The 13645-nt window shown below is 37.7% G+C and overlaps 1 protein-coding gene across 1 annotated transcript in view; it reads right to left on the bottom strand.

Moving 5' to 3' along the window:
* The window catches only part of robo3 (roundabout, axon guidance receptor, homolog 3), a 66242-nt gene that overhangs the window by 19629 nt on the left and 32968 nt on the right, over positions 1-13645 (bottom strand). Inside the window, exons 3-8 of the mRNA XM_079449164.1 lie at positions 11481-11638; positions 10770-10890; positions 10548-10686; positions 10263-10390; positions 8846-8857; positions 1898-2022 (exon numbers count right to left, since the gene is read on the bottom strand). Of these exons, the coding sequence (XP_079305290.1) occupies positions 1898-2022; positions 8846-8857; positions 10263-10390; positions 10548-10686; positions 10770-10890; positions 11481-11638 (683 nt within the window). The remainder of the gene's footprint in view (positions 1-1897; positions 2023-8845; positions 8858-10262; positions 10391-10547; positions 10687-10769; positions 10891-11480; positions 11639-13645) is intronic.

Consider the following 13645-nt stretch of genomic DNA (forward strand, 5'->3'; position numbering starts at 1 on the left):
TAAATATTTGTTATATATACACATGTATGTGTCTGCTTTTAAATATAGATTTAAATATACAAACCACACATACTTTACATTAAATAAACAAAAAACATTGGGGGGAAATTGATTCATTGCGATTAAACGGTTTAACAGCAGTAATACTTGTATACGTTGCATTACTGTTGAACACAGATGTTAAAAAGAGACCTGACATAATCATATAAACATTTAGGAAACTTTGATGGGACAGTTTTGGGACATGTCCAATTTTCCCTCATATGAATGAAACATCACTCCCTTCAATGCAATACTGATTCTTTGGAGTCCTCACATGTGTCAGACAATAGCTGCATCATCTCAGCTGGTGTTTAAGGGAGGAAAGGGGGTCTGATATACAAAAGACAAGAGCCATGGATCATAAGTAGCCTTCCTCTTGGATGAGACTACAACACTGACAGCTGCACCATTGTTCCCTTTGGCCAGTATCTGTGTCACTGTTTCATTTTTGGGGATAATCCACTGACCCCATCCAAACCTCTCCCGCCCCCTCACCGCAGCCCTCTGGCTCTGACTGGACCTCTTTAGTTCTGTTTTATATCTGCTGACCTCAGTCAACGACCACACATACACACACACACCAACAAAAACAAAGAACAGAGACGAGATTAACCAGTTCACGACCCATGGTACAGCGGATATGCGCTCACCCCTGGCCTGTGACACATTCTACTGGGAATGGAAGAAACGGAGGGAGGTATATAGAGATCGGCTTCCTTCCTCCGAGTGTTTTAGAAACAACCAGAGGCTTATTTTATAATTTTTGCTCTGGTTTATTAATAGAGACAAGAGAGTCTTACTGGGCCCAGGGAGAAGTTCTATTCCCCTGACCCGCCGATATACACACACACAAGCTCCGGCAAAAATCCCAGAGTTCCTTCTTGATTCTTGTATAGCCTCTTAGTAACCATCTCCCAACTCTACGTTTCTCTCTCTCTCCCTCTCTGTGATGCTTTAAGATCCAGAGGCGTAATGCTCATTAAAACTAAACTGGCTGGTGGTCAGACAGACATGGTACAGGTTGTTAATGTAACTTATCTGCAACACAAATTGAGTTATCAAAATAAAATATAAAAAATGCATGGTGATCACTGTGTGATCAACTTCAGCTACCTTCTAAAATGATCTACACAAATATATAAATGTATTTACATTAGGGCTGCCAAACGATTAATCGCATTGTATACATACAATAAAATGCACAGTACACCGACATATATTATGTAAACACAAACGCATTGTAAATGCGATTATTCTCGATTAGTTGTTGGACAGCCCTAATTTACAAAAACTGATGTATGTGTATATCAAGTTATGCATCATCAGTATTCACTTTTCTGTCTGCAATGGTGACTCTATATGGCAACAGAATAACAAACACGTAAAAAGACCTCCCAGAGAAATCTTTCCTCGATGTGAGATCAGCTGGATAATGAAAAATATATCCTTCAGATTTCCATGCCATATGGCCACCTTGTCTGTATCACAATCTTTAAACTGTCACCCAGCTCTTATTTATAGAAAGGGTTTAAACAAAAATTAAAATGATCATATCAAGTCAAAACATATTGATTTCTGGTGTGAACTATCCCTTTAAGAATATAAGAATTTATGATATGTATAAAAAACTATTCATTAGCAAGAGTAAGGTACAATACAGGGGCTTCCTAGTCAAAACAATACTTCTTTAGTTTAGAACTTATTTTTACTCGTGTACTTGGTCACTGCTCAAAAGTTGGCCCTGATACAAAACAGCCGTCAAGGAAAGTCCATGAAAGTTTCAGAGAGATGCTTTGATGTATTTTGACACTGACTCCAAGGGCTCCCTGCTTGTGTTTGTGCTGTTTTCGCTTACCTGACTGCCTTCTTTCTGCCAGAACACGGCAGGTGGTGGATTTCCCTTTGTGCCACAAAGAAAGGTGACAGTACGGCCCTGGGCAGAGATCTGATCCCGAGGACGAACCACAATCTGAGGAGTAACTGCAAAAAAGAAAAGAAACGTATGCAACAGCTACACAACCTGAATATTGTACTAAACTCCTAAACATCATTTAAGCTTATTCTAAATATATACAGTCCAGCATTGTTTAGTCTAAACTTGAGCCTCTTAAGCCCACCACTGGCATGCGTAAAACTGTCACTGTTGATATTGCCCATAGAGCCAAGTTTTAAGCCCACCACGGGTGCATGGAAAGAAAGTCGTGGGTGAGTGTGTGCACACATGCAAACGTTGTTGTGTGACCTATGAAGCTTGTTTAAATAAAGTCATAGGTGACATACACTGACCATATGTAACACAAAACCAACATTGACACCTAATTCATAAACAATTTGGGTTTCCCACGAAAACCATGACCTAAACGAATCCCCACTCAACAATCTCCATGTTATGTTTCCTGTTGTGTATACATTTTGTTTTGACACCAAACAGGTGCATAACCTTAACCCAATGGGGTCTAAACATTGGTTGAGTGTATGTTCTGAACACAAAGAGATGGATAAAAAGAGCTCAATTATTATGGATGTATTTTCTCCTCTGCGCCCGAAAAGGTACTTAAAAAAAGATAGCACATCTGATGTAGTGATGAAGAGCCCTTATCGTGTGTGGGCGTACTGAGAGCAAATGTACATTTATATATTAGCATCTGGACTACTGTACAGTTTCGGTCCGCTAATGAGAGTTTGGCTACAAAGAAGGACCTCTCAACATCCCAAGTGCATTACTGGATGGCCAATGGTTCGTCTATCTTTTTCTAAATCCATTCTCCCTCACTTTCTCACTGTTAATCTCTTTGATGAGACTTCATTGGCTTTCTTTCCGCTGCGGACGCTTGGCTCCTGCCCTTGGTGTGAGTTTGATCAATGGTTCTTTCTGACGGATGCTAATCTGCTGGTCTCATCTGCCCCACAGCCATCTTTCTAGTCAGCACCATTACGACACCCAACGCAGGTTCTACCCTGTCTGTAAAGATTCAAAGTCAATTTTCAAGTAAATGTGCACATATATGCAATTTACTGGGATATAAAAGACCATATAAGATATAAGACAATTCCAAAATAATTTTTAGTTTTTCTGAATAATTAACTTTTGTATGTATTTAGGAAAAAACATTTTTGTTTTATTCTGTGAACTACTAACAATTTTTCTACCACATTTCAAATAAAAATATTGTTTTAATACACATTTATTTGTAGAAAATGAAAATTAGAGAAAGAGGTCACAATAACAGAAAACATGCTCTGTATTTTTTTCAGACCTCAAATACTGCAAAGAAGTTCATATTTACTTTTAAGCCTTACAAGAGTCATATTTGTACATGTATGTTGTTTATGTGATAACTTTGATATGGTTTTCATGTGTCTTATGCGCTCAGTCTTTCACATCGCTGTTGGATGTCACCCCGGAGTTTTGATTTGACACTGGACTGGAATGACCAAAATACATCTAGAAATCCTGATTAGATGGAAATTTTGAATGGTTTCCAATTTCTTCCATGGCTGTATACCTACTGTATATCATGTACAAGATTATAGCATAGTTTACATTGTTTTCAGTTTTTTATCGGGCAAAGTTCAGTGCATTGGAACCATGTTGGAATTTGCTGAATTAAATAGATGCAAATCTAATTCTTTTATGTAAAAAAGGCCCTTGATTTATCTCACTTTGGTGAGTCGCTCTGTGTGTAAACAGGTCTTTATCAGGGACAAATTTCCACATTGGTGCTGTGTGATGGATGTCGTGGGGGGGGTGGTAGTGGCGTGTGGAGCGTTTGCAGCATCATGCAAGGAATACAAACTAAACTGATGATAAGCCTTCACATGTTGGAGCTCAGCTGGGGCTGATGGGTATCGATTATTTCCGTGCTATTGCCCTTTATCAGACGCAGTGGACGTGCAATGCTGTCACCTTTAACCTTCACCAGCTAATTGATTTCTCATCCTCTTTTCCACTCCCTCGTAATTCTTTTGTTTCACACACGATTAGAGTGATGCGCTGCCTCTGACAACACGCATTTGTCCTCAAAAAGGGCTTTCTCCTTTAGCTCACCTTAAATGTTTCACTAATTCATCAAGCTGAAGGGCCGATGGTGTTTGTATCGTCCCTACTAATGTGTGATATCAAACTGCACTCCTGTCTTCACGACGATCATATTTGAACCTCTCTCACTCTCTGAAATTCTTTTCACCAGTTTTATTAAGAAAGTCAAAAACGATCCAAAAGACGCAATTGGCATCAATGCATCTGCCTCGGATCAATTTACCGATTGGCTCCCTGCCTGCCTGCTGGCTTTTCTCGTCGACTCTGTTGTAGACTGTAGGCTGCATCACAGCTTGGAGGCGACGGCATGCTGAAACAGAACAAGGCCCGATAGGGAGTCTGGCCACAGGGGTCACAAGGTTGCTGTCCAGAGGTTAAGCAAAAGCCCTAAGCCTGACCCTAGAGGTCAAATCTGAAACACATCCCTTGTCTGTATAATTTGGAACACAAGAGAGGCCTCAAATCAAACAGCCATCCTCCTTTCCTCCATCCCTGCCGTCAAGACTGTATCGACCCTCTTGCTCTCACCTGAGCTAATGCAAAGAATTAAATATTGACAGAGACCTTGAGGCAAAGGCCTGTATTTTATGTCATACTTCCAGAAATAGCTTATATCCATGTTCCTGTATTAAAAAAAACTTTCTTGCATTGAATAGAATACTATACAATGTTTAATAGATGGGCTATAGGGTTCTCAGGAGATAAAAAGGAATATAATGTTACATATTAGATTAATACATTATACTACTAGATTAATAATATATTAAACATAAACAATATGGTCTCTTTACAATTCAGTTAAAGTCAAGAAAAAGTAAGTAGTGTATATAACTTCATTAACTAAAATCAACCATGAGGAACCTTTTTCATTATGTCAAATTGTTCATCTTTATGCCAAGTATGAAAGTGTGGCAAGAAGTCTCGAAAGTGTGGCGTAATTTTTTGTCACTGAAAGCCACAAACATCGTCTCATGGGATTTCACTCTAAAAATATAACTTCATGTTGCAGCAAAAACTGAAAGCCAACGAGAAAAAGTGCCCTGGGCTGTGCTAAATAATTACCAGTTAAAACAGCATGAGTTTAAAAAAAAGAAGTGAAATAGAGGCGTCATCTACATGCTAACATGGTATGACAACAATAACAAATATACTAAACGGTTTAAAATAAACATAATACATCATTAAAGCACAAACATTTCAATAGACAAAAGGAAGAAAAACAAGACAGATGAGGATGCCAGGCCTTGAAACATGATCAACAAAACTCATCTAAAAACTGAAATTTGTGATATGCATACAAATTAGTAAATTTTTCTAAATGAAGTTAGAAATAAAATCAATATTCACAAACTATTTCAAGCTATAGATAGAACACCATCTGTTCAGATCTCTATATATCTTTTCTGGACATCATCTCTCCGTAAAAGCACAGATGGTGTGTTTGATGGAATAGCAATAGACAGGAGCGTGAAGGTGCCAGGCTGGCTGCCTAGTTAGTGACAGGTCAAAAGTGTCACCCACTCACATACACGAACAAAAGTGCTAAAGCTGACAAGTATTCATAGACTTTTGACACCCAAACGTGGTGTGTTACACTTACATGCTTCTTTAGTGTTGAGCGAACATGTATGCACAAACATTCATACATCAGAATCTGAGGGACTCTTTTCCTGTAATTTAACTGGTAGAAAATGATGTTATCAAAGCAAAGGTTCGATTCCCAGTGAACACGCATACTAATGATGAAATGTTTACCTTGTAATGTAACGTAAATCGCTTTGGATAAAACCCTTTACCAAATGTATAATTTTAAAACATTCTCCCCAAAAAACGCATCTTCAAATGCTGTGTCTATTACCAAAGGGACCGCAATGACAGGCGGTTGTCACATCAAACGACGTGTAGACAGCGAGCGTGCACGGCCACGCTTCATCGCTCAGAGTCGCAATTAAAACACCCTACATGCAATTAATACAGTCTGTAGAGTGTAACCGATTAATCGCTTTACAGGCCTGTAGGTTATCTACACCAATACAGGGCATATGTTTACAATGCCTAGCTGAGCAGCGGTTCCCGTCCAGCAATATCTGGCAAATTCATAAAACATATTTACTGCATAATCAAAACGAGCAAGTAATCTGCATAAATGGTGTTTCTCGGGGGTCTGCACGGTTTTAAATATTCCTCCCTTGAGGATATAGTAATATGCATAGGCTAAGATCAGTCATGTCAGTGTTTGGAATGGGGTCCCAATTTTCTCCCTGTCTTTTTTTGGATGGCTTGTAATGAGCGTGGTTAGGCAGGCGTCCTAGTGCAGCCGGATTAATCTGGTGTGAATCGCTGTTAGACGGTTTCATATCATCTGTATTGTCTCGGCTCCTAGACGTGCTAACAAAGAGGACAGCTGAGGAAGCACATGCTGTGGATTATTTCATGACTTGACACTGTGAATGATGAAACAAATTTGTCATCCTTAGTGGAAAAAGAGAATATTTTTTTTAAATCTGTCTGAAGGCTGTCCAATTTAAGCTTTACTTCTTAAGCCTTCATGCTCTGTTTATATTGATGTTACTGTTTGTATGTTCGGCATCACAGAGACCCCAACAATGTACATGAAAAAATTATCACGGTAGTTTTCTAGTACACAGATACTACACAAAGAGAACGTTTAACCTCTGTTGCGGAACAAATTACGTATGGATTTTTCAGAAATGTGACTGGTATCTGATAATGTTGTTTTTGTTTTAGGGCAATCTGACCCAAGCAAAAACATATAATGGGAAAATACAATAACAAAAGTGAAATAAAAGAGAAACTGGGTGAAATAAATGAAAAACTGTCAATTACATTTCACTACGTTATGCACACCATTTGGAAATTCATAGCAAAATGTGTTGCATTTATTTATGGTTTACATCTGAGGTTTCTGGGAAGCTAATAAAAAATGAAATGTTTTTCAGAGAAAGGCTCATAAAGTGTTGCAAATTTTGTCATGAAGTATCAACAATTTATTTAAACTTTAAATGTAAAAAAATTAAGATTGCGGAGTCTTTGAGATTTCAAACAAAACAAAATTGAGTAATACCGAATAGCCTATTCTAGAATTAATAGCAACAAAACAGTTATTTGTCTTAGGGTTAAAGAACTAGAAGGAATTATAATAGCTCTGCTACAAATTCTAGTGAGCTCCCGTTTTAGTTATTAAATTCAAACCTTCAAAAGAGTTTAAAATGCGCTAGAAGTTTCTAAGGACTGGAGACTTGTTAACAGTCTCACATACAGCACAAAATTACATAAAACATATTTTGCTGAGCAATATAACATTTGTGAAGAATGCTGCCTAGATCTTAGAGGGATAGTTCGCCCCAAATCATTTTATATCATTTACTCAACTTTAAGTTAAAAGAAGTATAAAGAAAAATTGTTTTGCTCTGATAAACACAAAGCAAGATATTTGGAAGAAAGTCAGTAACCAAACAAAAAGATCTCACCCCCATCTTCCCTAATATGGCAGTCAAAGGAAGTGAGATCTATTTGGTTACATACATTCTTCCCAATATCTTTCTTTATGTTTATCAGAACAAAGAAATGTATACAGATTTGGAACAATCTGAGCGTGAGTAAATAATGACAACATTTTCCATTTTGGTCGAACTATCCCTTTGAGTCTTCAGCATTATTTTGTCACCTAGTGTGTACAACCGACTTTGCATCACCTATGATTCCTAAAAAAACTTTCAAAATTTGTAATCTGAAATTTGGAAAGTTTCCCAAACTTTCAATTAGACGTTAGTTATTCAAGACACAAGTAAAAAAAAAAGAGAAAATAAGAGCACCGAAGACCTACGTTGAATTGTAAGAAAGGTACATCCCTGCCGGGAACTGTTTCTTTTCATCCCCTTACAAAAAGCAGAACGCCCTTGTTTCCCTCTGAAAACATGTTCTTTCTTTTTACAAAGTCAGTCTGGCTATAACTGATGTGCTCAGTCAGCATCAGATATAGTCGTTTCCATCTCTGTGTTTTTCCTTGACAGAAATAACACGTCTGGAAATTACTTCTCGGTCAGAACTCCGCACATATGCACTTCGTTGCCTCAAGTCAGTTCTCTGAAGAAAAACAAGGCAAGTGGTATAAAGGTTTTTAGAAAAGGCAAAAGCCTGCGAGTGTTTGTTTTATGCTATTTGTGAAGACTTTTAAGGGTGAAACAATTGTAGACTTGGTGACTCTGCAAAGCTTCAAAGCCAAACCCAAGTGGTTTCTACCGATGTCTGACAATAAAAAGCTGTTCTAGTAGACTGACTAGCCTCCATATAAAAAAAGAGATGTCAGTTGTTTCTCCTAGACAGCAATAAGATTACATAAAATAGACTTTCAGGCTTTTTGCTTTTCATATAATACCAGTCTTATATAGAACCAATCTCACCACTTCTCTCTTCGTAAGCCTCTCTGTACTTCGCTCACGCTTTCTTCAATGTGAAGTGAAGGAAGAGGGGTTCTGGGGTTCTATTCCTGCTGTAGTAATGACCTTTTGTAATTCTCTGCATTTTCAGTGTCCTTTTAAACATCAAATCCTGTCTTACTTCTCAGGATATACAGTATGAATGTGAGTTGGACAAAAATACTTTGCATCCTGGCTAAAAAAGACTTTTGGGTTTAAGGATTTGGGATGCTATGCCTTGAACTATCTTTAACTCATCACATTCCTCAAAACATCTGAACCACACCCACACGCATGCAGAGAGATGAAATGGAATGGTACTTACGAGATGGACCCGCTATAATGGAGGTAAGATGGAGAAAGAGACACAAAAAAAATGGATGAAAATGAATGAGTGGATTTTGTTTTGCATTAAGAATAAAATGAAAGAGCCGAGAGTGATTAAGGAAACTTTGGTGTGATATGGAGTGACAGGAAATACAGGTGATGAGGAGGAAGTGATAAAGGTGTGTCACGTTTGTTAATGCTACATTTAAATGTTGGAATTACAATACTGACAAGATGACAACTTTGAAATTCTACAGACAAATTACTACTTTTAAATGGCAACTCTCATAGAAAAATGCACCATGTGTGTCAAAATGGACTATGATGGTGCTGACAAAAAAAACAGTACATTATTATACTATTTTTGATTTACAAATACCAAGACACAAATAATATAATTTAATACATTGTATTTAGAGAATTTGTGCATTTGCAAGATTATATCAGTTTGTGTGTTCCCTAGGAGTCAAACCTGTGACTGTGCCGGCAACACAATGCTCTACCAACTCAAGTGCAAGAAAAATATAATATAAAATATGAATATACTATAAAATATGAATATACTATAAAATATATATATGAATATGAATATGAATATGAATATGAATATAATATAATATAATATAATATAATATAATATAATATAATATAATATAATATAATATAATATAATATAATATAATATAATATAATATAATATAATATAATATAATATAATATAATATAATATAATATAATATAATATAATATAATATAATATAATATAATATAATATAATATAATATAATATAATATAATATAATATAATATAATATAATATAATATAATATGTATATAAATATAATGGACAGCTTTAGTTTGACTATCAGGAAGCTCATAATTATTGTAATTCCGACATGATGCGAACAGATAAAATCATTCCACAACATTCTTTCAATCTGAAAGCAGTGCCACTACAATGTTTTTAGATATGCGTGCTAATAATATTTCAGTTTCACACACACGATAAATCATCTTCCATCAGCTGTCAGGTAAAATCGTTCACAGCAAGTGTGCCACTATAAACATCTAATAAGTGTGTAGATATTCTTAACGCGTGTGTTCCCCAGCCCACAGTCATGTTTTATGGACCAAGATGTTCCTTCAACCAGATGGAATTATGTTAATTGTATCTGGCAGCTTTAAATAAATGACTGTTGCCATAGCACTTCTCTCCTGTAATCAGGGAAATGCAAGGCCAGCATGAGAGCGCACAAGCTCGGGCTAAAAAACTCCAGACTTGGTTAAGTGTGTGAGAAAGATGCTAAAGTCAGAAAATAAAATAAAATAGATTTATTAAGAAAACTGTCAGATGTTTAGTGCATGCATGTGCGTGTTTAAGAAAGAATAACTAAACTAAGCTGTGTCTTACTTACCATGCACCTGAAGTGTTCCTGATGCTTCCGCTTTGCCCACGCTGTTTTCTGATAAACAGGTGTATGCGCCTTCATCTTCAGCCTTCACTTGAGTCAGACGCAGACTGTTGTCGGCACGGATCTCAAACCTGAGATGAAATACAGTTTTTGTATTATAAACTGGGTCCCGCTGTTCTATCTTGCAGATGCATCTTGTCTGTAGCACAGCAGTGGCTTCATTGATTCTATGAACTATTAGTATTTTACATTATATGATTTCAGCATAATCTAGAGTTTGTGTCTGACCTTCCTCGTGGCAGCTCTCCTTCCTCTTTCCTCCAACGTATGGTTGGAGTCGGGTCTCCCTGAACCTCACACTGAAAGTCCACTGTGTCATCCGCGAGTACCACTTGATTCACAGGCCTACGTATGAACATGGGCCGCTCTGTGGGAGAGAGAGTATCAGAGACACATGAGTGAGACAGAGAACAAGAGCACACGAAAGACAAACTGATAGAGAAAACCCACCGAATACTACTAGCTCAGCAGGGTCACTGTCTTTCTCTCCGACCATATTAGTGCCGACGCAAACGTACATTCCAGCGTCACTCTTCCGTGTATTCGAAATCATCAGCTTCCCGCCTCGTATCTGTGAGGTGAAGCAGGCAGTGAACAGATGTGTCAGCGGTACGCATTTATAAAACATCCAAAAGAAGCAGACACTAAAAACCAAATTCATCTGCATAGGAAGACTAGCATTCTGTGATGTTTTATGAACACGGTTCATGGGCTCTTGAAGACAAACGGGTTAGAAAAACAGAAAATACAAAAGCAAATCGAGCCTGGCTGTTTATGAAGCACTTGACACAGAGATGACGGTCAAACTGATGCATTTAGAATGTGCTGTTATAGCCCATTCAGTTGAGTGGATGATAAGAGAGTCATACAGTAGGAGGGTATCGCATAAAAGCCATCATGAGAGACAGAAAAACAAGAGACAGACTTTTCCCATTGTTTTTCAAAATGTATTCAAAATCTGAACATGTTTTTTTTTAGCGAAACTATATGATGAAATGACATATTCTAACAAAGTATGGCACCCTAGGGAAAATAAATCGTCTGAATTTAATCTGGATTTAATCTGAATTGAGAAAGAGTAAAAAGGGAAAAAATTTAAATTGTGTTGGGTGAATGTAGTGCAGGTGAGAACAAGCTGCAAGGGAGAAGGTTAAGACTCACTGTTATCCTCTCGTCCTTATCGTTCACTTTCACGTTGTTCCTCTTCCAGGAGATGGTTGGTTCTGGGTGGCCTCGTGGAGGAATACACTCCATCACTGCCGGCTCTCCTGCCGCAACCACCACGTCACTGGGGGTCTGTCGAAAATCATCCCGGAGAACTGCAGAAAGAGAAAGCATGTAAAAACCAAATGATCAGAGACTGGGTTTGAGAACCAGTGCAAATAATCTGGCGTAGAATACATTTTGCTTTTTCTTTTGCATGTATTTATTAAGTAAACTTGATTTTCGTGGTTTACTGTAATTTGTATGCATTGTTATTCTGTTCAACCTCTCCAGTCTTAATTTGCTCACTGTCCATGTCGGCTTTATAAATAATGCAGCGATTCCTCTAACACATGACTATGAATAATTAAACCGGTTAGAAACTGACAAAAATCACACAGTTCCTGTTATTGATACATACTTAAACTGACTCAAATATCACAAACCAAGACAACCTTTGACAGTCACACGACACAAAGTACACATACGGCACAAGCAGTAACCACCTGCGCAAACATCCTTCAATCGACCTCTCCGGCCCTTTGGGGCTGCTGATATAAACTGACCTCTCAATCTGGATTCCCATTTTATTGCAATCTATCAGATTCCTCACAACCGCCAATACTTTAATCTGACCAGCGCCTCAACCCCACAGTTCTTCACCCGCACGTTTCCGATTGGCGTTTATACCCCAGAGCAAAAGGGATGCATTCAGATAGGATATATGAAGTGGAAGATTCGCGATATTGAATCCGCTGAAATGGTAGAGCTGTTTTAGAAAGAGAGAGAATTAAAAAATGTCTACATAGCTAGAGGAGATAGACTAAAGGTAAACACAGAAATAGGCAGCAGACGTTAAATATTGCCTCAAGAAAATCTGCTTGCTTAATCCAACTGTATTTCGTTACCTTGATAAATCAGTAATTTCAGACTGAGCAGATGTTTTATTTCACAGAACAAACTGCTCTGGGATCAGTATGGGGTTGTTCATTTTAATCAGCAATATTGTGAATGCTGTATTCCGTTCAAGTCTCAGGTCAGTATGCCTTATTCTTAAATGTACTGTGCCCAGTAAGAATTGATATCTCTCACCTGACAATAATTCTTCTCATCTTCTCTTTCTTTTACAGACTTTATTCTTTACATTTAACATGAACCTCTTCACATTTTTTGAGCCAACACAACTGACAGAAGCGTGATAACAATCTGTAGACAGTAATTTATCTCTTTCTATATTTCTCATGCGCTCTCTATCACTTCGCACACCTTCACGAATGCAAATCATTTGAAAGGTTGAGCGTTTGGTGAAAAAAACAACCGTTGCATTTTTAAATGGAACTGGGAGCAGGGGGAGGAGTTAATGGATGCTCTGCCCAAGTCATCTAACATTTAAGAGGGGTAGTAGGCTCGCGTAGCTGAAGGTCTGGAAGCATCCGCCACTTTCTTTGGCCAAGGTCCGCCCAAGACGCCATATGACTGACAGGTAAAGCAACCAATCAGGTTTTGTTTTGTGCCGCATCATGTTTAGAAGCGTGGAAATGTTCTTGCAGTAATAGACTGGTGTACATTCACTTAGGAATTAAACTTTAGTCGATCTTGATGAATTCTTATTGCAACCGTTGTAAACACGACAGCTTACTACTTAGAACAGACGGCTTTGTGTTGTTTCCAGGCGGACCGTTAAAGAACGCGACACACACCGTCTCCCAGAAATCCTTTGAAATTCAACCAATCAGATGACGACCTCGAACATGCTGAAGTGTTCCAGAAAAGTGTGCCTTATGCACGGTCCGTGAGGACGGGGGTGCATTTTCAGATTTTAAGTGAAGATTATGAGGACACATACATACATAAAAAAAGAGAATGACCCACATTGGTAAGCTATTTACAATAAACACTGCAAATTTCATGAAAAAATAGGAATTAAAATAAATTATTTAACTGGAACTTTAATAATACAAATAATAAAAAAATGAATCTAATGCACAATTCTTCTAGCCATGGTTCAGGCAAAGCCTCACATTGTCCTGTCCTTTTATTGTAGCTATATTGCACTTAAAAACAAATTAAAGAAAAACTTCCTCTGTCCTTCAGACAATCACCTGCACACATTAGCATTTCAC

Source organism: Barbatula barbatula (assembly GCF_947034865.1).
Source record: "Barbatula barbatula genome assembly, chromosome: 24".
NCBI classification, from domain to species: Eukaryota; Metazoa; Chordata; class Actinopteri; order Cypriniformes; family Nemacheilidae; genus Barbatula; species Barbatula barbatula.